A 22,914-nucleotide genomic window follows, 5' to 3' on the forward strand; every position below is an offset into this window, starting at 1 on the left:
AGCCTTCCTTAGGCCTGGTAGCCCAGTACAAGGTTAAGAAAGTATCATTTAACTCCTACGTGACTGGGTCCCACAAGGAGACTTGAATCCAGCCTCTCCTACACCCGGAAATCTCTAGGTCCACTTAAAGTTTTTCACAAGTTCTCCTCACATCCTACGAGCCTCCCTACATTGAAATACCCTGGTGTGAGTCCAGTGTTCCCAAAAGCAGCCCAGACCAGGCAGGGGTCGGTGGGTGCGCTACTCTGAGGTCTGGGAGAAAAATGCTGACTCCCGGTACTATGAACTAAGCTTTGCCACCCTAGTTTTGCCACATAAAGCGATAAATCAAGCTATCTAGACAGAGCCAAGAGCCCTTTGGAAGGAGCGCCTATGCCTTTTCTAGGGATTTGAAACAAAAATCCCCAGGGGTCAAAGGGGGTGGGGGGGAGTAGGGGGAAGCGGCTGATGTCCTACAAAAAGTCAAGCCCCGAGACAAGCTGGGAGCTAAGTTATCCCTTCCTTGGTTTCTCCAACCTTGCATCTCAGAAGTCTGGAACCACTGAAACGCGGGGGCCGCAAACCCAAGCGCCCAGCATGCCCTCCCCACCCCTTCCCAATTTCCCCGTCTGCCCCTGGCTTTCAGATGCTCCGGGAACCACCACGCCCGACGCCGCGCGCTGCCGCTCAGCTCAGAGGAGGCCGGCAGGGGCACCGGCGACTCGGCCGCCCCTGCGGGCTTCCTGGCCCTGGACGAGTGGCTCCTCCCGACGCCGTGGTCCGGATGTGGGAAATGGCTCCGCGGTGCGGCCGGTGCGGCCGGGCACGCAAGGGCTTCGACGGCCGGAGGGACAGAGGCGATGGCGGCGCCCTTCCCATGGCCCCGCTCGCCAGCTGGGTACGTCCCCGCGCTCCGGCCGTGCCTGGCTCCGGGCCAGGCGTCGGCAAGTGGCGTTCTCTCTCTCTCTCTTTGAAACTTTCCGGCCTGGAGGATCGATCCGGGCAGGGTTTCCAGCCCTACTCCCTCCCACCGCTCGGAGCCCTTCCTTCTAAGCCTCCGGGGAGGCGGCCCCTCACCCGGGCCACCGCGTGCAGGCGGCCCCCGCGGGTGCTTTCCGCTCACCGCCCCCCTCCGCCGCCTATTCGGCCCACCTGGAGCGAGCGGCTTCCCGAAGCGATCGCCGCCGGCGAGCCAGGGACCGCTGCATCCGGAGAGGAACTCCCGCAGCCCCAACGGCTGGCCCGGGCCTGCCCGCCGCGTGCGTCTAGCGCCACCGACGCACTCGCGCTCTACTTGAACAGTCCTTATCCTTCGGGGGGGAGGGGAAAGGGAGCGACACGGGAGGGAAGGGGGAAGGGCTATTTCTTTTTTTAAAATTTAACTCTCCAGAGGCAAGTGTTTTGTGTCCCAGGTATGATTGCAAGCGCTCGAGCAGAACAATAGAAATGGGGAGGGGGTGCCGGAAATGGGTCAGGAAGACCCCTATAACCTTATAAAAAAATCCCTCCCCCTCGTAGTTACTATTCACATTAAAAGACCCCAGAGCCTTCACTGCAGTGGTGCCTTTTTATAACTTTTTTCCGCTGTGTCCTCATTACCTAAACATGTCCTCCTCCCCACAGTATGAAATCACAAGGGCAAAGAGGAGGCGCCCCGCAGCTCTCGGGCCTCTCACCTGCTCTGCCCCAGGCACCCTGACCCGACTCGCCCTCCTCCCACTGCAGTTCCCCTGCTTTGCACCTAGACAATAAATTTAGTTTAATTTAGCTTCCGGTCTTTAATTTTAGCAGGTCTCCTTTTTGCATGCAAATCAATATGGCAATTACCATCTAAAAGCTCGCCCAGCCCCGGGTCAATGTAAATTGATCATTGTCCGCCTTCCACAAAATAACACCGGGAGTCTGTGGTGCATAATGAGATTATACTAGAAACTGTCTTTTAGATCACAAATTATATTTTATGCTGTCAGGATCGTCTCCGAGTGGACTTCCCCGCATGTCTAATCACGGGGAGTCGAATCCGGCGGGGCGGAGGGACGATGTGGGTTGGGGACACACGGCTCTAAAAACAAACAAGTAGGACCCCAGTTTCCCAGACGCTCAACTGAGAGCTCGCGGGGAGGTGAGCATGCGCCCCGAGAGAAGGCTTTGTACAGACAGAAACATCGCAGAAAAGCACGGTTCATCAACTCCCAACCAACGGACAAGTCAAATATCTCTGCCCGAGGAACATAGAGGACAACCAGTGAAAGCCGTCGGGCCGGGAGGAGGGCTTGGCCTGGGGGTCGGTGGGTGCCCCCGGCCAAGTGCCCGCGACGAGGGGGGCCTCGGCCACCACGGGGGCGGCTTGAGGAGGCCATCCACTCCGGCTCCGGAGGGTTCTTCTCCCGGCCGCCGCCACCTAGGCCTCAGCAGCGCAGCAGGCTTACCAAACAGACGGAATCCCGCCGGCCACAGACACTGACCAAGAAGTCGGGAGAGCGGGCTTCCCCATCCCAGGTCTGGGCAAGACCCGGGCCACGCTCAAATTGTGAGAGCGGGCGCCTGAGCCCCAGTGCGAGGCGGTCCCTCGAGAGCCCGGCTTTTCCGTTCCTCTACGGGCCCCCGGGCACGGGTGTGACCCCGGGGCTAACAAAGGACTTTCTGAACTCCTTTCGGCCTGCGACCGACGGGGGAGGGGTGGGGCGCAGCGGCCGGTGTGGACGCACGCGGTCGCCCGCCTCGCCGCGCCTGGCTGACTCGGCCCGGCGGGCGCCCTCGAGGAGACCACCAGGGAGGCATTGTCAGAGCTGCGGGGAGCTCCTGACGAACGTCCTTGGGTGTCCCGGGGTTCGGACGGCACTGCGGCCTGCGAGCTTCCCCCGCCCAGCCCCGCGGCCCAGCCCTGCCCTGCCCTGCCCTGCCCTGCCCTTCCCGACTCGGGCTCCACCCGAGTGTGGTCTTCCCAATAAAAGCTGGAATTCCCGGCCGGGCTCAGTAAAGAGGGACCGCGGCAAATCGACGCCGCGGGCAAGCCCAGCCCTAGCCCAAGTTCCTTGCGCGGCCGGGGTCGACCCTATACCCAGGCTGTCCCTGCGCACGATTTCCAGGAAAAAATTAAAGCCTACCACCAAAAAGAATGCTTAACTCGCCTTTATTCCTCGCCGGGGCCGCACTTCTTTCGGTCCACTAGGCCCTGCGCCAAGTGAGCAAACTGGGACCCTCACACAAGGCACCATCCACTCCTCTGCGTCAGAGTGGACAGCTCTTCCACTTTTCCCACCACCATCCATCCACTCAAGGTCAAGAACTCAAAATCTCTTAGGAATCCTGCATGCTCAACACTTACCCTTCTCCTCCACTCCAGGGGTGAAGAAACTATAACCAGAAGTAACCCGAGTAACAGGGGCACCCACCCTTAAGCAGGCGGCTCTGCACTCAGTTTCCTTCTGGCCAGGATGCCCTCCTTCCCTGTGTGCGTCCCACTGGGCAGGCTGGAAAGTCTGGGTCAGGCCTTGGGGAGTTTTTGTCATTCCGCTTGCATATCTAAGCCTGGAGGTAAGCATATGAATGCTTTTTGTGTTTCCAAGTGACCCTCTTCACACCTTTAAATGGGCTTTTGTCTGTGCAACACACTTACAGAAAATTTGCGCCCCCCCCCCTCGGTTTCCAGCTTCACCTTAAAGGCTGGGATTTTTCTCTTTAACTATCGCTATACCTCTCTGGATTTGTGTATCTATGTTTACCTGCCTCTTAGCTAGTTTTTATCTCTTATGTATCTCTTGTTCCGTGTAGACATTGGAGCCCAAGCGTCTTGATTTGTCTCAGCGGATGTCACTCAGGCGCACATCTTAATCTGAGCATTGCTGCCTAACAGATACACTTGCTTTGCCTATAATGCTCCTTCCCAGACCAGACCAGCATGGGTGTGCGTTTGGGAGAAAAACTTAAAATGTAACTAGAGGATCCCTTAGACCACAAACCCTACAAGAAAGGGAGAGGAGGGAGGAGGGGACAGAGTGGAGGATAATGGTTATTTATGTATTGGGTATCCCTGTCTGATCTGTAACCTACCCCCCAATTTCAAGCTCTGGAAAGAACTAGACATGTCTGCTGGGTTGTATGAAATGTTGAGACCAATCGACCTCGGCCCCACGCGACCATCTATATAAACCATCTCGTTTGTAGGTGTGTCCAACCCATTTGGAGCCTGTCTCCCTGCACATTTCTGACTCACTCCACAAGTTCATGGTTTAAGGGGTTTATTTATGCAGACAACTCCAGGACGCAGCTGCTCTGTTCCAATGCATACCTGTACACCTTGGCCTAGCATGTCAAGCTCAGATCCCCAGTCAGCAGCCGTCTGGGTCAGAAGCACCACGCCAAGCAAGGGCCAAGAGTGGACCTTCCTGTACTTGAACGCCGGCCTGAATTCTCTCTGGGAACCTGAGATCTTAACATCTGCGGCTGCCTCCACAAGTGAGGGTGCCCATTGTGTGTGTTCATAGCTCCCCCATTGAGAAGTCGTAGGTCAAACTAGATCATCTCGCAGCTGCGTTTGGTTTGTCGAAGAATCGCCGATGCACCAGGATGCACCGGGAGGTGAGCGTGCACACGCGTAAGAAAAAGGAAAACCCTAGGCCCCGACTCCCGCCCTCTCCCCACTGGAGTTTACTCTGCCTCCAGGAATTTCTACTAGGTTCTTTGCGCACCACCAACCCCCATATTACACTATCCCCACCATCTTTTAAAGGGTTAAGGAGAAACCCCAGCAGCCTTCGCTCCACCCCGCTCGCTGGCCCGCTGGCTAGCTCGTTCACTCGCTGCTCACGGGAATCTGCCACCGCCTCCGCTCTACACCACACACCCCCACCCCCGCGCCCCGGGTCCTTCAGCCAGGAGGGAGCCTACATGCCTGTCTAGACCGATCTATCACAAGCACACCAACACCGCCCGTGAGAGCGCAGAGACCCTGCCGGGGTCCCCCGGCCCGCGCGGTTCACAGCGGACGTTATCCAAGGAGCGCGACGGTGCCTCCGGCGTGGGGTAGTGGTGGAGGGGGGCCTGCGGGCACGGGCCGCCGGGAGCGCATGGCCGGCTCTCCCCGGTCCCGGCGCCCCGCACTCGCGCCAGCCCGGCTGCCGGGGCACAGTCACAGCTCTGCGCACTGGGCAGTCCTATTTTTATCTTGTCTAATCCCAAACTGGGCGGGGAGCACAGGCGTCGTGCTTAGAGAACAAGAGATAGGCGAGGGAGGCGGGGAGGAACAGCTAGGCAGCGACGCGAGGAGGAAGAAAGAGCGGGCTGCGCGGGCCTCGCGGCGCCGCACGCAACGCGCCGCCCGGCGAAGTTACACTCGCCTCGCCGTCGCCCCGCGATGCCCGGCCTCTCCCCGCTTCCCAGCGCCGCCCTCCGCGGCCCCGACCGCGGGGTCCGGGCCTGTGTGGGAGGCGGAGGCCCAGCAAGCCCTGCAAAGGGCTGGAGAGAATCGCTAATGAGCTGTGCGGCCCATTGATCCGGAGAACACTTCCTAATTAACTCTCAGTCACCTACTGGTGACAGCGCCTCAAAGGACAGCGCTGGGGGCCGGCCGAGCCTCAGCGCCGACTCGCCCGCGGAGCGCCTGGCGCCCGAACCCCGCGCGCTCTCCCTAACCACCCCGGGCAATCCGGGTGCGTGGCGGCGCACACCCGCACACTGAAGGCCAGCCTCGGATTAAACCTGGACGGCATATTAATCACCTTCATTCCCCCCTACTCGCCTCCTCTGCGCGGTGAAATCGTGCCCAATATAAACCCGAGAACCAACGCTGCAATGTCCCGACCGGATAACAGGTCGGGGGTGGGGTGGGAAGGGTGAAGTGCCCACGTACGGGAGTCTCCGAGGCCGACCATTCAAAAGCCTTCCACACGAGCAATTCTGTTGGCCAAACCGAATCCAACACCTCGTAAGGATTGATTTCGGCCCGCGGTGTCCGTTTCCACTGCCACAGGAAGTGTCAGATGGCCAGAAATACCCGACTCTGTCTGCGCTCACCACCCACCACCTTCTGGGGTGGGCCATTTCCTCCTCATTTTTACTCCCAGGCCATCTTAAGGATTTTTCTCCAAGAACGTACCCCTGGAACCAAATACCCCTCCCCCTACCCCCCCCCCACACACAAAAAAGCTGAAACCCCTGACTGTCTAGTCTAGACGCAGCGAGACTGTGAAATACCTCTCTGAAGCGCGCTGGTTTCTTTTCAAGGTTTGTTTTTAAATACACATAACCCTCCTCCTCCTTCCTTCCTCCCTCTTCCATTCCCCAACCCCCACCCTCCAGACGCTGGCGGCGCGGGCACTCACAGCCTCTAGCTGGAGATTGCGGACTTTCTGGAAAAGATTCATTAACAGCAAATTAAGCCTCGCCCGGCCTCGGCCTACACGCGGCCAGACCCAGCAATCTCCGGGACCCGGGAACGTGCCCACTCGAGCGTGCGAGCGGCTGAAAGCCCGCCGGGACCACGCGTGCCTCCAACCGCCCCACTCCGCGCACGGCGCCCCAGGGCTCGCTTGGTAAACAGCAGGCGCACCCCGCCGCCGCCGCCCGGAGCCCCCCCGGTTGGCCGAGGCTCTGCAGTGAAGCCGCCCGCCGGCTCCGAGCCCCGGCCCCGCGGCGCGTCGGCGCCTCACCCTCCCCTCCGCGACGAGGATCGCGCCCCGGTGCGCAAGTTCCTCTTCGCCCTTAGCCTTCGCGCCCCACGCCTCGCTGGACCTCCGAGTGGGACCAACTTCCTCCGGCCGCAGACACGCACACGCCGGACAGGGCTTCGCACAAGACTACGCCGCCCCCCCCCCCCCCCGCCGCCGCGCTGCCCAGCTGGGCCGAGGGCCCAGGTCTCGCCACCCCCCTCTCAATCGCCCCCGCCCTCCCTCCCCACCGCCGCCCCACACACATCCTACCCCCACCCCCGTGTGCTTATAACTTAAAAAAACCTAACCGGCATCGCCCCGGTGGGGCAGGAGTGGGAGGGGGTAGCGAATTATAACCTCAAAAGAACATTTACAAAACAAAGCGTCTGACCTGGAGGGCGGGCGGCCAGGCCGAGTCGGAACCCCTCGCTCTGCTCGATTTCCTAGTAGTTTTTTTTTTTTTTTTAATCCACGTGATTCGCGGTTTGGGGCAAGCCAAGAAAAAAAAAAAAAAAAAAAAAAAACCGGGACTCCCCTCCCGAGTTGCGCGGCGGCGGCAGGTCGAGCTCGGCTCGGCCCGGGGCGCCCGCCACACACCCTCGCGCACGCACACGCACGCGTTCCACTTGGAGGATCGACCGGCCCTCAGAGAGGCGAGACGAGGCGGCGGCGGCCGGGTTTTTTTTTTTTTTTTTTTTTTCCAGTTCTTCCCCGAGTCGAAAAAGAAAGCAGACGGGAACCCGCCGCCCTCCCCTTCCTGCTCGTGAGCGAACGCCGAGCCTAGCTTCCCAGCTTCCAGCCCCAGCCTCCCCCCACCACCCCCTCTCCTCCCCAGCCTACCCCCGCCCCCGCGCCCGACTCGCGGCGCTCCGCGGCCGCCGCGCTCCCGCGCACAGACACACACGGGCTGCAAAACTTCCACTCCGCGAACTCCCGGCTCTCCTCCCAGCCCCCAGGAGTCGACCGCCCACCCCCCTCCGCGCCCCTTTCTCCCCGGTGCCCACGCGGGGCCGCTCAGGTTGGCTGCATTTTTAATAACTTATGGCTATGGAATCAAAACGAAAGCGAGCAAGGCAGCCAAAGGGAAGCGCGAAGGCGAAAGCTTGGCGGGGTAGGCGAGAGAGTCGGAGGAGCAACCGCGGCGGGCGGGGGCCCCCGGGCGAGGAGGGGGGACCACAACAGCCTGCCCGCGGCCTCCCGAGGGGGGAAAGGTGTTCCGGGTACTGACCTGAAATCCCCGGCCGGGGAGTAGGCAGGGAGCCTGCGATCCGGCGCTTTGAAGTTTCCCCCCCCGATCTGAGTTGAGGCGGCGAGAGGCGGGGGTGAGGGCGGCTGGCTGGGGGGCGAGGGTTGGGAGAGAGGTGTGCAGGGGAAGGTGGGGGTTGGCGACGTTAGCGAGCAGCAGAAGGAGCCGGGCCGAGGAAGCGCGGCGAGCAGAAAACTTTGCAGTCCCCGCAGCCCGCTCGCGGCGCCGCGCTCGCTCGCCTCTCTCGCCCGTCTGCTGCCAGCCGGCTGCCCTCGGGGTCGGCCCCGCCGAGGGGTGGGCTCTGGGCCGGGTGGGGGCGGGGCGGGCTCGGTGCCTGCGGGCAGGTGGCGACAGCCCCGCGCGATCCTCCGGGCTCCCGCGGCTGCTCCGGGCTCGGCCGGGCTCAACAGCTCCCGCGCCACCGCCGCTGCCGCCCGCGCTCGGGCAGGAGCCCCAGCGCCATGTTGACGGTTTGCCGCGAGCGCCCGCTCGGGCTGGGTGTGTGTGTGAGTGTGTGTGTATATGTGTGAGCGTGTTGGCCAAGTCGTCCCTGCGCGGCGACAGCGCGGCTTGAGCTCTCCGCCCGGCGGCTCGCGGGCTCCCCCTCCGCCGCCCGCCTCGCTCCCGCTCTCGGCGGCGGTCTGGGCTCCGGCGCGTCTCCCCCGCAGCCGTGGAGCTCGGCCCCCGTTCAGCAAGGAGCGCAGCTCCGCCTCACCTTGCCGCTGGGAGCCCGGGCTCCGTCTGCCGCCGCACGCCGCGATCCCAACGCGTCCCCCCTCCCTCGTTCCCTCCTCTTCCTCCTCCTCCTCCCTCCTGCCTCCGCCCGCCCTCCCTCTCTCCCTCCCTCCCTCCCTCCCTACCTCCTAGCAGCCGCCTCCCCTCCCCCCGCAGGCGCAGCGCTCGGGCGACAGCCGCCCGCCCGCCGCCGCCTCCAGCTCTCGCAAGTTTGAGCTCCCCCAGCCTCCGCTCACCCTCCGCTGCGGCGCCTCGGCGGTGGGGTTTCGGGAGGGGTGATTCCCCAGGAAAGGTTTGCCCGACTTTGCCCGACCGTCGTCGATTCCCAGCCGGGCCCGTTTTTCCTCTCGGGGTCCAAACCCCGGACCACTTGGGTGGCGTCCCCCCAACCCCGTCGCCCCCTGCCCTCCCCTCCCTGGCTCGGGCCGAGTTGGCTGCGCACGCCTGGCTAGGGCGCGCGTCCTGGGCGAGCCGGAGACCGACTCGGGCGGCGGCGGCGAGGGCGGCCCGCAGAGCCCGAGCGGAGGGGATGGGGGGCAGCGGGGGCGGCTCTCCCAGCCGCGCGCCGACTCCCCTCGCTACCCAGAAGGCCAGTGGACGACCGCAATTACCATAAAGCGCCTCGCACTCGGCTCCGCTAAAGCTGTCAAACCCCAGAGGCAGCCACCGCTGCCGCCTCTCGCCACCAGCGCTGCGCTCTCCCGGCCTCGCGTTCCCTCCGAGACCAGGCAGAGCCTGGCGAGTTCGCGTCGGCGCCCGCACCCACCCCCGCCAACCTGGGCCGCCCCTTCCTCCCGGAGGAGCCCTTTCCCGTTTCGGTGTCTAGAGCTACATGAAAACACCACCCCCGGCAACAGCGGCCGTGCCGCCCGAACTCGAGCCCGAGTTCCCCGGACGTTTCAATTGTGTGGGAATTGTTTGGAGACAGGGTGGAGAGCGGGGGGAGTCCGCTCTTTGTGGGGCACAAAGAGTAGGGGGGTGGGGGTGGGGGTGGGGTGCGGCTAGAGGAGCGGAGATCCGCCAGAATTTCTCCACGTTCGCGGGCGTTTCTGGGTCTGCACCTCAGATGGTCGAAGGGTCTGCCCCGGCGCCTCACTTCGGCCTCGGGAGATGATCTCCCGCGTTTTATTTTCCTTGGCAGGGAGCAACTTTTGGCGCAGATCGTTCGCCCCATAAATTTCCACTCGGTAACGTCGTGCTGATCGGTGCTCGGCGGTGGCGTAGCGCCTGCGCCCGCAGCAGTTCAATTCAATTGACACGTATTGAGCCTCTTCTGCGCACCCCGCGCAGCGCTGGACGCGGGGCGCTAGGGGAGGGCGGGGGCAGGCCGCAGGCAGCGGGAAGCGGAGAGGCGAGGTTCCGCCCCCACCCCAGAGCGCAGAGCCTCAAGGGCAAGAAGCCCCAGTTCATAAAGCTGGCAGGAAGGGATGGGAGCGGGGGAGGGGTGTTCCGACCTAACCGCACCCAGACCGCGGGTCCGGACGTCGCGGTCAAAGGTGACCCCAGTGGGCTGCTCGCTAGGGTCTTTCTATGCTAGCTGGGGCGGGGTGTGGTGTCTCTTTCTGCCTAAGGACAAGATGGTGCAGGCTCGATGAGAACATCCATCCGAAATGGAGGTGGCTTGTAAATCCACACGGAAAGAAAGTTTTAAAATATCCTGGACTGCCCTCATGCCAAAAAATAATCAAAAGCATCTCAAGTTGATTACTGACTCAAGGTCAAGACCAAAACCAGCTTCTCGCCAGCAGATATTTTCCCTTTTAAAAAATTAAAACTTACTACTGACTGCGGGACTGATACTAGGTGAGATTTTATTCATTCTGCTTTAGTTCTCAGCACATAGCTAGAAAAACAGCCCTTCTCAAAGCAGAAGTGAAACATCGCTACCGTTTGAAACCCGAAACTTCGGGCAGAATTAAATCTTCTTGCTCCCGGGCTGCTTATAACAACTGATGCAAAAGACATCCCCAGAGCAGTGCCCAGCCGGGCTGGGCCAGAGCGCAGGGAGCTAGTGGTGAATGTTTCCAGGACCCGCGCCTGCAGAATGGAATGCACGCCTTTTTCTTCCCGGTCATTCCGGGATGGATGTCTCTGAAAGCTAACCCACACATTTTTTTAATCTCTGGTAACAAGCAGAAAGACACCTGGACTATTATGCTGTAAAGCTATTCTTTATAAAGACATTTTAGGGCCAGACATTAAAAGTTATTAGACTGAACGCACACGAGTTACAGACACAGCTGGAGAAAAGGCCTCTGGTCGTGTGTTGTAGCAACATTTCTTTTTTGAAGCGACTCTTTTTATTCAAAACAAGCCTAAAATAACGGGGAAGGCGTTAGTCGGGTATTTGTGGGGAAGCTCTGAACGTGGTTCCAGGCGAAGAGGCCGCCGTGCGGCTGCGGGCCGCGCAGAAGAGCTGGCCTGGGCGAGTGCGGAGCCGTGCCAGGCTCTTCCGGCTCGGTTAGGCTGCGCGGCGGAGGCCCTGGCCCGGTGCCCAGCCACCTCCTCTCCCCTCCCCTCGCCTCCCCAACTCTCCCCACCACCACCACCACCACCACCACCACCACCACCACCCCACCCCAAGCGCAGGCTTTTCCCGGAGTTCCGAGTGGCATGTAACCGTCCAGAACTTCTGGAAAACCCAGGAACCTAGCAAGAGCTCGGAGCCTGCTGCTTCTCAGAGTCCTGCTGCCTCCCGAGGGCTGCTGACAAAGGGGCCTGTTTGTCTAACTTTGAAAGTCCTGGAGTTAAAATAAATGGGGGTGGGGGATGCTGTAAACGCGAAGGGGGCAGGAGGAGGGCTGATTGCGGGAGAAATTTGATGCTGGAAACAAACAGGCCAGTAAATTCGCCTTTGACTTAATTTGCAGCATTCAGCCTCCCCACACACACATACTCTCTCTCCTCTCCTTTTTCTTAGGGCTCTCAACTCCACGGTATCCTCGTGTGGGCTGGTGGGATTAAAGGGCTTCTCTTCCATCTCCAAGGGATACATTTTCCAACTCCGTGGGATTTTAAAAACATCTTATTAAGGGATTCCTAAGAGGCAGGAGTTGGGGGGGGAGGGCGTGACTCACTGGGAATTAAAATGTAGCATTTTCCCTAGGTGCTCTAAAGCCCGGTTTGCACCTATTGGTCCTGAACCCGGTGAGGTGGGATTGTTCCGAGAAAGAGAGCCAGAAAGTTCGCGCAGGACAATCCCATCCTGTGTCCCCACTCGGGAAGGGGCTCCAGGAGCTGAGGACGCTGCGGAACTTCAGCGTGTGCGGGCGACCCCGCCCTTCCCCTGCTCCCTCCTGCCCTGCCCTCCCCTCCGGAGCTGACCCGAGGGTCGGGCCGCTATACCAGGCACTCTGCGAGGCGAGGATTTCAATGAAAGCGGAGGAGGAGGCGGAGAAAGCGAATGAGTGAGCGCCTGGGAGCGGAGGCCGCGCAGCGAGCGGAGAAATAAAGAAATAGGCGCCGAAATGAGAGGTGCCGCAAGTTGAGCGGTGGAGGCCGCCCCTCCCACGCGCCGCCTGCCCCCTGTAAGGGTCCCGCGGTTATAACATATGGCTTGACTTCGGGCTTCCAGACGTTTTCGTGCTACAGCTTCTACCCGGCTCTGCTACTCTTGGGCAAGCAGGTTGGAGCTTCTGAGAGCAGGCCTCGAGTCAGGCCAGGCTGACTGTACAAAACCTGCCGGGGCCTCTCTCGCACCTCCAACCACGCCTAGGCCTAGGGAAAAGGCCTCTGCATCTCGTTGTGAGGTCCTTACCCCGCGTATGGGGAACCCTGAGCTCCCAACATTGTGTGTGTGTGGGTGGGTGGGTGGGTGTGTGTGGGGGGGTCTTCGGTAACATGTAGTAGGATCTAAACCACGAAGCTCCGTGGGCCTCCGACAGCCCTCGGCTGGCCCAGCTCCCCTCGGAGGATGTTCTCGGGCCTGAAACACTGTTTACTGAAACAGGGAGTTGCGTGATTACAGATGATGGAGCACCCACTCTGATGGTCGCCGGTCACTTTGTAAAAGAACTCTGGACTTATTCTATAGCATCAAAAAAGATCCCCTGTCCCACCCTTCCTCCAAGCACAGGGCATACATATATCTGGTTTCCCCTCAGAAACTCAAATGAAGTAAGAACTGAAGGTCCATCCTTATCCCAGGGATTGGAGTCTGCTGGATTTAGGGGTCAACAGCTTGAAGATGCCCGAGTTTTCTGTCGGGCCTTTGGAGGGCTTTTGGGCGTTTGGGGGAGGCCCAACGTGGTAAGCAGAAAGCATCTCTCACAATTTCTGGCATGGGCTCTGTTAATGTTCTGCTTTGAGCTCCCCAAACCGAAGCACCGGTGGGCGAACCGCCGTCTACACTGCGGGTCCCGCAGGGTTTGATAGATGGCGGCCGAAAGGTTATAAATGCAGGCGGCACGGGGACTGGGTGGGCACCGGGGCTCCGGGGAGGCCGTGTATTGCGCTCGGCCGGGCCCCAGCTTAAGAGCCCTCGAAGCCGCCGCGCTGGGCCAGATGCTCCTGCAGATAAAGCCGGACGCCACGTCCCGCCCGGGCTGCTTATTTCGCAAGGCGCCTCCTGCGCCTATTTTACCAGGCTGGGAGCAATGAGTGGGAACCGCGGGGAGAGGGGGATGGGGAGCCACCAACTACTGGCCCGCAGACTTAGCGTGCCGGCCTCCCGGCCCGGCCACTTTGTATGCAGCTTCCCTCCTCCACTCCCGGGAGCAGGGAGGGGGGGGGGGCGAGAGGGGAATTCTGCAGAGACCCATCACCCGGAACCCCCTTCGCTAGCGCCACCCCAGCACTGGAGGGATTTGGAGGGCGCCGTCGGCCCTTCGCCTTCAGCTTGGCCGGGGGCAGGAAGCGGGTACAGGCCAGTAGATGGAAACGTGGCGCTGATCTGTCTCTAAATCCCTCTGAGGCCCCCACAAAGTCGGGCAGAGAGGTGAGTGGAGCGGGGTGGTTGCCTCGGCAAGGTCGCAGCCGGGAGCAAAGCCGAGGGTCGCGCAAGGCTGGGGCGTCCACACGGCTTAAACCGCGGCACATTTCACCCATTCTGTGCCCCCTCTCCTGTCCCACCTCCGCCCTAGTGTCCGTCCCCACCCCCCCATCCCCACGTCTCCAGCGCGTTAACAGCCGCGCAGCCCCCGGCCGCGAGTGCGGGGCGGGGGCGGGGGCCGCAGGATGGTTTGTGTTGCGAGGCCTGACAGAACCTTCTGTGTGCGGCGGAGGGAAGAGGCTAATGCATAATGCACAGCGCTTGGAAGCCCGGCCATTAGCGGCCTGTCGGTGACACAGACAAACGACTGAGAGGGAGAAGATCCAGCTCGCTCTGGAATTTAAATATACCAGCATAGAGGGGAGACGCCATGATTTAAAAGTGTGTGTTTGCAGACACTCGCATATATTTTAATGATTTCCAGCAGGCCCTGCGTCCCAGCCTTACACACACACACACACACACACACACACACACACACACACAAGGGGGGTGTGTATAGGGGAGAGAGAATGAGAGCAGAGTGAGAGGCCTTAACCGGAGCCCCTCTACTAGCTTTTGAGACATGGAGGGGAGGAGAGGTTGGTAAAGGCAGCGCAATGAGAGTCAGGCCTGGGGCAGCCACAGGACACAAGGCCAACCCAGGATTTTTATTTGTATTTGTATTTTAATCTGGCAATCGAGCGCCTTCCACCGGGACTGGTCCCTCTTCGCTGTTTCCTGAAGGAAAGAATAAACCCTCCCATCCTTGCCCCCAGGCGCCCACATTTTTGAATCTTCTTTTTCCACTGGCAGCCCAGAGACCTCTTTTCTCCCGGTTTAACACACCAGTGTCTTTTAGCAATTAAGGCGAGAAGGGGGTGGGGATAAAGATAAGCCAATTTTTTTCCGCCATGCAAGTGTGAAAGATAAGATAACGCTAAGCTGGGGCAAAGCGGCTGCTTACAAGCTCCCCTCAGCGATTTTGATCGGTCACTTCTTATCTCGCAAAAATGCTCCTTTCGAAAACCGCATCCAAAAAGAAAAAGGCTAAAGGAAAGCATTTTCATTTGGAAGTGACATTTAAAACCCACCTTCCCTTCCCCAGCAACCCTTCTCCGCATCAGCCGGGCTCCCCAGGAAAAGTCGCGACTACGGGGTTTCATGCTTTCTCGTGGGGGGCAGGATTACTAGTGTAATTAGGCTGAATAAAACCAGGGATGTGTGATGAAGATTTATTCTACCTCCAGTCCCAAGCTCGCGGCTGAGTTTTCCTTTGCATGGTTACTGATTGGTGTTTGTGTTTCACCATCGCGCTCGTGTGTTAGAAACTAAACAGGTAGTTATATTTGGGAGGGTCATATAACTATGTCAACATGAGGTGGTTGTTACTGCGAAGTAATAAGAAACTCTGCTGCTTTTTACAGGCCCCTGGAAAGGGAGGAGAGGGTATCACACGTCCCCAAACCCGGGACCTCCCAGCCGAACCGGACTCTCGGAAAGTTTCATAAAATCCTTTTTTTTTTCCCACATAAGAATCACACGAAGGGATTTCTGGAAGACTGGGTATTTATCGAGGAAGGTTTAGGTATCGAACTCCAGGCCCGCAGAACGGTCTGCAAATTGCCCCCGGCCCAGGAACTGGCCCCAGAGGGCAAACATCAAGACCCGCGCGCCAGGGCGTCGGGACCAGTCCCCATCCCGGGCCCGCACCTTGGCGCCCCGCTCACGTCGAGTCCCCCCCCCCTCCCCAACACACACACCCCAGGCCTGGCCGCATGACCCACAGCTCCAGGGCCAGCAGAGGCCGGATTGTCCCCGGGAAGCCGAAACCGCCGAGTGGGGAAACCCCTCCTCTTGCCCTTCCCCGAAAAGCCTGGCCGCGGCGTAGGCGCCGAGCGAGCGGGCAGCAGCTGACAGCCGGGCCTCACGGAAGGCCCACACGCGTCCCATTAGTCAGCCCGAGTTCCCCTCGGGCGAGCCGTCTGGCGCGGCCCCAAGGCCGGGCGCGGGCTCTGCGGGGCCCAGCCGGGCTCGGTTCCGCGTTCCTGGGCCCGGGGGTAAGCTGAGCCGGCAGGGCAGGCCGCTCCCTGGCTGGCGCCGGGGCGCCGGGCTGCGCTTCACGTGCCCGCCATATCAGCGGCGGCGGCGGCGAGGAGGTGGGGGGCAAGGAGATGCGCAGCCGCTCCCACAGGGTCTCGGGCCCCCGCCTCCCCGCTGGAGGCTGGGCCGAGACCACCCCGCAGCCCCCAGTCCCCGCAGCTTCGCGCGCCCTCCCGCGCGAGCAGAGCGCGGCGCTGCCAGACGCCGAGAAGCTCCTCGGGCGCCGCTCCAAGAGCTGCGCGGCGGCGGCAGCCAGGAGAGGGTGCTCCTCGCGGCCGCCCCGGGAACTTCCCGGCCGCCCCGCCGCCGCCGCCGCCGCCGCAGTCACGGGGACCGGAAGCTCTCGCGCCGCCCTGAGCGGCCTCCGCTGGCCCCCAGGGCTGTTCCAGACGACGACTGGAAGCGCGTCACACACACACACACACCCTCCCCCCACCACGATCCCTCCTGGTTCCAGGCGACCGCCCTCGCCCTGGGGCATCCCCATTTAAGCCCGGAGGATCCTCCTTGCTGTCCGGGGAGACTTCCCTCTGCTGCCTCCATAAGCACACGCCCCCACCCCCTCAAGCCCCGCAGCTGGGACGGGAGGGGCGCCGAGCCGCCGCTCCGGCCGGGCAGGAACACCTGCTCCCGGGCCCTGCAGCTGGGCGCGTGGTGCCGGGAGAGGCTGCCTACTGTTGTGTGCAGAGATCGCGGAGGAGAAAATGGGGCTCCGAAGCTCAGCGCCAAGCGCAGCCCCAATCTCCCACCCCTTCTGGGCGATCAGGACCGAAGCCAGCATGGGGCCCGGGTGTCCTGAGGGGTCGACGGCCGCCACCCCTGAGAGCCCGGCTTCTGGCCTTAAGAGGTCGTCAGCCAGACAGATGGGGCAAAACCTGTTTTGGGAGCCTTCCCGGTGTCCGCCCCTGCTCTCCAAACCAGACACGTTCTAGCCTCCGGCGGGGGGCGGGAGTAGGTCAAGGCGGCCCCTGGCAACCCCCGCCCCCCACCGGGGTCTGGTACCGGGCGCGGACTTTGCCACTTCGCGTGGGGGAGGGCTGAGGGACCCTCCCCATCTCCTCCGTGCCCCGAGGAGATCGGGCGGCCGAGCTGACCTGCGCGGCCTGCCCTGCCTCACCCCTCCAACCCCCGTCCCGCCCTCCCCGGCTCTCCTGGCCCTGGGCCCGGCCGGGGAAGGCGTTGTTTTGCCAGCGGGAGCCGAGCGAGTGCGCAGAGAAAAGCCTCCCTGCTCTAATGAGAGTGCACACAGCGCTGCAGCGAGGAGGATGATTACCCGGCGGGCGGGAGGGGGCCAGGAGTCCCCGCCTGTCTGGATGCTAATCGCACGCTTTCTGCTGTTACGGAGGCAGGCGGGAGCCGGCGACTCGGCGGGTGACACGGAAACATGGCGCAGCGCCCCTCCCCCGTCCGCCCTCCCCGCGCTCCCGCCTCCCGCCTCGCACTTCCTCCCGCCCGCGCGGCTTTTGCAGTTCCAATTCTCTGCTTTCGGCCCGGCACCATTACGCTAGCAGCCGCTTCTCGGCGGCCCCGCGCGTCTCTCTCCCCTTTGTTTTCGGGGTCTATAGAGAACGTTTGCTTTTGTCCCAGCTCTCGTTAAACCAAACTTGTGGTGGCAACGGAAGGCGTCGCGGGCGGGGAGGGGACGGGGATTTTGGCAGCAGCAGACCAGAGCGTGGTGGAAACTTCTCGCTGGGTTCCCCGCCACCCCGCCTTCCACACATACACACACACCCAGCTACTCACACGCAGGCCAGCCGGCCTGCCGACGCTTCTCCCCTCTCCCCCGAGAGGCCCCAGTCCTCCAGGAAGGAGGTGGGAGGGGGGGTGGGCAGAGGGACTGTGACTCGGGGGAAAGAGCCCCGAGTGTGTGTCTCAGCCACGAGTTTTTGGCACTCGGTGTCCTCTCTTCTTGCAGCCCCAACTTGCTTCTTCCTTCCTTTGGCCATTTCAGGGTTTTGTATCCGCCGGTGGAGAAGGAAGAGACACTGTTTCGTGTGTGGTTTTTATTTTAAGGGTTTGTTGGAATCCCTCACCCCCAACTGCACCACCTCCTCCTTTATAGGGTCTAGAGCGAGGAGGGGGAGAACGTGGACCCCACCAGGCTAGTCAGAAGCCTAGACCTGGGGGCTGGATGGTACTCTACTGGCCGGCTTAGCCCTGCTCGGTCCGCCCGCGGGCTGGGGCGACCGTGCAGAGTAGGGGACACGAGGGTCAGGTCCCCCAATCCAGGAGACGCCAAACCTCTCTCCTCCGGACGGAGACGCAGGACACACACACACACACACACAACGCACGGCGTGTTCCCCTGCCGGGCGCGCGCGCCTTGGTTCTCCGCACCGGAGCTGCCCAGGCGGCAATTTTTTAAGCCTGCAATTAAGCGAGGCGTCGCCGTGTCCCCTGTTAGTGTCGATCCTGTCAGTCGCACATGGCCTTGGTGCTCTGGTCCGAGGCCCCGCGATTAGTCACAGGCTCGGTTCGCCCCTTCCCTAATCCGCCTCTGCAGGCAGCCTGGGGACGCCGCCGACTTGGCGGCGCTGACAGGGAGCCGCCTCGTGCGGAGCGGGCGGCCTGGCCGGTGCCAGCCCCGCTGCGCTCAAGCCGGCGCGGGCCCCGGGATGCGGGCTAGGCGTCCCTTCCCCCCTCGCCGCCCCCTGGCTGGAGCGGCGGCGCCCCTCCTCCTCCCGCCCCTTCCCGGGCCTGCTAGATCTATTTGTGTGGTGTCATTTGCATAAAAATAGGACAAGTGTTTCAGTGCGTTCGAACGCGGGAGGCTAAAATCCTTACTGATGTGTCTGTGTGGAGCCTTCGGTTGTCGGAGCAGTTTGATTTAGGGTGTTTGTGTTGCCTTCTGCGAAAAATGAGAGGAAATCCTGCGCAACGCTTTCGGCGGCCAGGGCCCCCCAAAGCATCCCCTTCGGAGGCAGGGAACGGCCCACCGCTGGGGCCTGGCGCGCCGGGTCCACTGTGAGCAGGTTGAGGGCCAGGCGGGCGGCCCATTATGACTCATAAAACCGCGCGGCCTAATCACCAGCTGCCAACCCGTTTACGTGTGGCGCTTCCCAATGCTCCCTTCGCCCGGCCCGGGCCTCCGGCGGGTTCTTCTAGGGCACAGCCCGAGCCGCCCGGTGGGGGCTAATCAGGTGGCCTCCCTTCCCGGGCGATCCCCGCTCTCCAGGCCTCTGCGCTGCTCGCCAGCGACGCCTCGGCTTGGGCAAAGGGCTAGGAGGGCGCCGCCCGCGCGGAGCCAGCAAATCAATCATTAACTCCCTGGCGAAGGGAAGGAGCGGCGGCCAGGGCCGAGACCGCGGGGCGAACGCAAGGCCCCCACCCGGGGTGGGGAGCCGTCCACGCGCCAGCAGACTGGGAGCGTGAAGGTGAAAGGCGGGTCCCGCCGGACCTCCCGGTCCGCTCCAGAGGCCTCCGCCCGCCAGGCCTTTCAAGGCCGCACCTCGCCTGGCCGGGCAGGTCGGGTTACTGCGTGGTCCGAGGCCGGCTTGAACCTTAACGAGCCGCCACGGGCCTTGCGGCCTGCTCCCCCCAGGAGAGCCTGACGCGCTCGGGCCAGCCCCTCCATCCCGGCCGGGTTCCTTCGGGCTCCTGCTGGCCAAACCGAACTGATCTCACCCAGTGGCCACCGGCCTCCCTGCGGCCCCCTCCTCCGGAGCCTACGGTGGGGCCGGCACGCAGGGAGTTAAAAAAAAAAAAAAAAAAAAGCCCCGGTTCGCGCTTGCTCCTCGGCGGCGCGTAGGAAACGCTGATCAAAGTGCTTACGGGGAAGGAAACACACAGGCACACTCGGGCCCCGGTCGAAGGAGGCCGCCTGGAGACGGCTCCGGAGCCGTCCACCTCGACCCGCTTCCCACACTCGCGGGAACGCGGCGGCGGCGGCGCTGGACGCGCGATTCGCTCCGCGGAGCTCAGCGCGGCGGGGCCGGGAGGACGGCGGGGAGGGGGAGGGCCGAGGGGGCGGGAAGCGAGCCCGGGCTGCGCGCCAAGAGGCCCGGAGCCGCAGATTAGTCACCGCTCGGCTCGGGGCTCACGGGTGCGCCCGGGAACCGGGAGGGCAGGCAGGCGGCGGCCCAGCTCAACCCGGCTCCCGCCGCCTCCGGGCCGCCGCGCGGCTCCCCGCCCCGCACGCACACACCTCCGCCCCCACTGCCCCGCCCCGCCCCGCGGCGCGGCTGGATTGACTCTCGGGGGCTCGCTACAGAGATCCACTTGTCAGTTCAAGGGCAGGACAGAAACTCTTGCAAGCGGAGTCTTGCGAACAGGAAATTTCTCATTGACAAGGTGCTGCCCCTCCCCCACGCCCGGCTTCAAAACAAAACAAATAAAAAAACAAAAACAAAACAGGGCCCCAGCGGCCAACGCACCCGCCGCTGCCCGCCTGCGGCCTGCGCCCTGCGCCCCTCCGCCACCTCGGCGACCCTCGCTTCTCGGCCCCAGCCCCGGGAGTGGAGAGCTCGCCAAGCCCCAAGTCCCGAGCAGAGGCCCCGGCAGCGGCAAACAAACAGGCCCAGCGTGCGGGCTCGGCTCGGGCCCCCGCGGAGGGCGCGTCCCGCTGCCACCCTCGGGAGCCGGGCAGGGGCCGGGTGGGGCCGCTAGGCCCCGGCGCGCCTCCGCGGGTTAAGATCCCGACAGGGCGGTTTGGCCGAGCTGCGGGAGGCCGCGAAGTCAGCGGCCCTCCCGGGAAGGGGTGGGGGGCGGGGAGGCCGCGCGGCGCCGCCGACTCGGCGAATCCGGCTGCAGGGGATCCGGGAGGGCTGCGAGCTCGGCCTGGCAAAGTTCCTGTGGAAACTCCATGTTTTGAAACTCCAGCGGCGTTGCCGGAGCAGGGGGAGAGAGGAACGCGCCAAGCGCGCGGGGGCGGCTAGCACCCGCCTTTCGCTCCTGGCGTGGGGGTTCCGCTCCCCCCGGCCTACTGGGAAATCTGCTGGGCGGGGATGGCCGGTTTCCGGGGCCAGTTCTTTTGTGTGTTTCCCTCTTGTTTCCTTCAACACTCGAAGGGAAATGGATAAACCCGGTTCTATTTATTGAATTCAGCCAGGAGAGGAAGGCTGCCTTTTTTTTAGGCACCCTGATATTCAGGGTAATTTCGTATTTGACGCATGTAAATAGTTAATACTGTCAGGTAAGGTCAAATTATTTATCATCTTAATTTATATTTCAATAGGCCTACAATTTAGAGGCGCGGAAGGCCTCCCTATGAATCATTATGGTCTATTAGGGGAAGTAATGTATAAACAGCACTATTTGGGAGGGAATCACTTCTGCTGACATTTTAAATGGCTCTCCAATAGTTGAAAAAACAAAAAGACATTCGAGTGTCTTTGATTAAATATAATTTACAAGACCATCAGGAAAGCCATCAGGAATATGAAAACTTCTTAGGATTTTTAATCATTTATTTCCAGGCTTTGTTGTTGTTGTTTTGTTTCTGTTTTTGTTTTTAGCCTCCTAGGACATTTAATCCCTATGGGAAATTTTACAAATTTTACAAATTTCAGGCAAAGTATAATTCTCCTCCTCTCCCCCAGTTAATGCCTTCTCTCATCCAGGGAACCTTTGGAAATGTGGGCAAACTCCACCAGCAGGAACCCCAATGGGAAGTTTGTAGATCTTAGTACCTTAGTGACAGAATCAGCCACTTTCTAACAATATTGCAGCTAATTTGTGAAACATCGTAGCTTCCCTGCTGGAGTCTAAGCTTCCTGAAGGCCTGTCTGTGTCCATCCATCCATCCTGGTGTTCCCACAGCACCCAGCATGTTTTAAGTCATTCTTCTATACCCACTAAAATACCACCTCTGCAGAGGCGCTCCCTGGCTGCCCCTGCACAGCTGGGCAACCCCAACCCCAGGCATCCCTTATTGAATTACCCTGTTATATTCATTCATTTGAAGCATCTCCCATCTTTAAAATGCCCTCCCTTGACCCCACATCTCCTTCCCCACCCCCCCCCAATTATCTATTCCCCTGCACAGCTGTCTGTACCTCTTGAAAAAGGTGTCTATATCCACGTGGCATTTCCACTTCCTTCCCTCATGTTCACTCTAAAAATCAGCTCGTTTTGATGTTATGCTAAGATACTGGGCTAGGGATTGTTTAGTGCAGCTTTCTGTGGAACAGCAAAAGATGAGAAACAATCTAAATGTCCAGCAATGGCATGCACGGAGAGTACATCCACAGAATGGAATATTCTGTGGCTAGTTTGTAAAAATGAAGATCTGCTACACCTGTGCACTTATCTGGACTGAGGGGGGAAAACAATGTTCAGAGCAGTGCATGTAGCATTTTACGATGTGTAAAAACAAAGTAGGGGGGAATATAGATACATTTGTATATGCTTTAAATATCTGCAACATTGGGTGCAGGTGGGGAGCAGGCCCCTGCAACAGTTTCTTTGTACACAGGCATGACCTCCGTTTTATTTTCAGAAAGGAGAATACACCACACAAGCTGTTCCCTACCTCACCTATGAAACTTATTGCTACATCTTACAGATACTTTTCTATGGACACAGAGCCGGACCTCCTCTTTGCTAAGGCTCATGGGATTTCACTGTATAGATACATCAATTTATATTAAATAATTATTTTTAATTATTTTATTACAGTAAAATTCCACTGTATAGATACATCATAATTTATAACATCCTGCAGCCTACTCCTCCATCCTCCCTGCCATTCTGCAGAAAGGGCTCAAGATCATCAGTCACTTCCTTGTTGCTAGGAGCGGCAGGCATTTTTTAGGTGCTCAACACACCTGACCACTCTCACCTTGCGCTGCTCCCTCCTCTTTGCCTCCCAGATGCCATACTCAAGGTTTTCATCTTACCCCTGACCTTCTTTCAATCTCTTTCTCTTCTCTGTGGTCTACCAGTTGGCCTTGGGCCTGTATCCTCTCTTCCCCTCTCCCTCCCCAATCTCATCCAGGCCCAAGACTCTCTCTTGTAGAAAGTGGTAGAGCTAGGATTCAAACCCTGGCAGTCTATCTCCAGGGTCCAAGTTCTTAACCATTTGGCTAGACTGCCTCAGGGCATACCTGAAGCTGAATTCTTAAAAAAAAAAAGGGGTGGCGGGGTGGGGAATTGATCAATTAATTCATTGGGTATCTTATCTACCCAATGCCCTGAGCCTGTAGTGGAGTGGGTACTGGGGAAACAGTGGTGAGCCAGACAAGTCCTTTGCCCCAGTTCTCTTCCTGAGAACTTATCACAGTAAATGGCTCACC

General features: G+C 60.6%; 2 protein-coding genes across 11 annotated transcripts in view; one reads left to right on the forward strand and one right to left on the reverse strand.

The window, feature by feature from the left end:
* Nucleotides 1-22,914, reverse strand: part of BCOR (BCL6 corepressor) — a 112,824-nt gene that overhangs the window by 36,859 nt on the left and 53,051 nt on the right. For 6 of the 10 annotated variants that reach the window (XM_037821131.1, XM_037821129.1, XM_037821127.1 and 3 more), the window contains exon 1: nt 7,858-7,990. The exons of 2 other annotated variants lie outside the window; for them this stretch is intronic. The gene's annotated coding sequence lies outside the window, so the exon portion shown is untranslated. Of the gene's footprint in view, nt 1-7,857; nt 7,991-8,590; nt 8,650-8,846; nt 8,995-22,914 lie in introns of those variants that run through there. 2 more of the 10 variants (XM_037821125.1, XM_037821124.1) reach the window with 2 other exon arrangements.
* LOC119522086 (collagen alpha-1(I) chain-like) lies at nt 4,549-16,481 on the forward strand. The gene is made up of 15 exons (XM_037820784.1): nt 4,549-4,560; nt 4,770-5,399; nt 5,504-5,630; nt 6,391-6,833; nt 7,190-7,282; nt 7,465-7,647; nt 8,138-8,373; nt 8,544-8,658; nt 8,767-8,885; nt 9,063-9,348; nt 9,437-9,517; nt 9,752-10,106; nt 10,987-11,070; nt 13,692-13,819; nt 15,471-16,481. Exons 1-15 carry the CDS (start codon nt 4,549-4,551, stop codon nt 16,479-16,481), a joined length of 3,903 nt encoding a protein of 1,300 aa, XP_037676712.1.

Source organism: Choloepus didactylus, chromosome X (assembly GCF_015220235.1).
Source record: "Choloepus didactylus isolate mChoDid1 chromosome X, mChoDid1.pri, whole genome shotgun sequence".
Taxonomy (NCBI): Eukaryota; Metazoa; Chordata; class Mammalia; order Pilosa; family Megalonychidae; genus Choloepus; species Choloepus didactylus.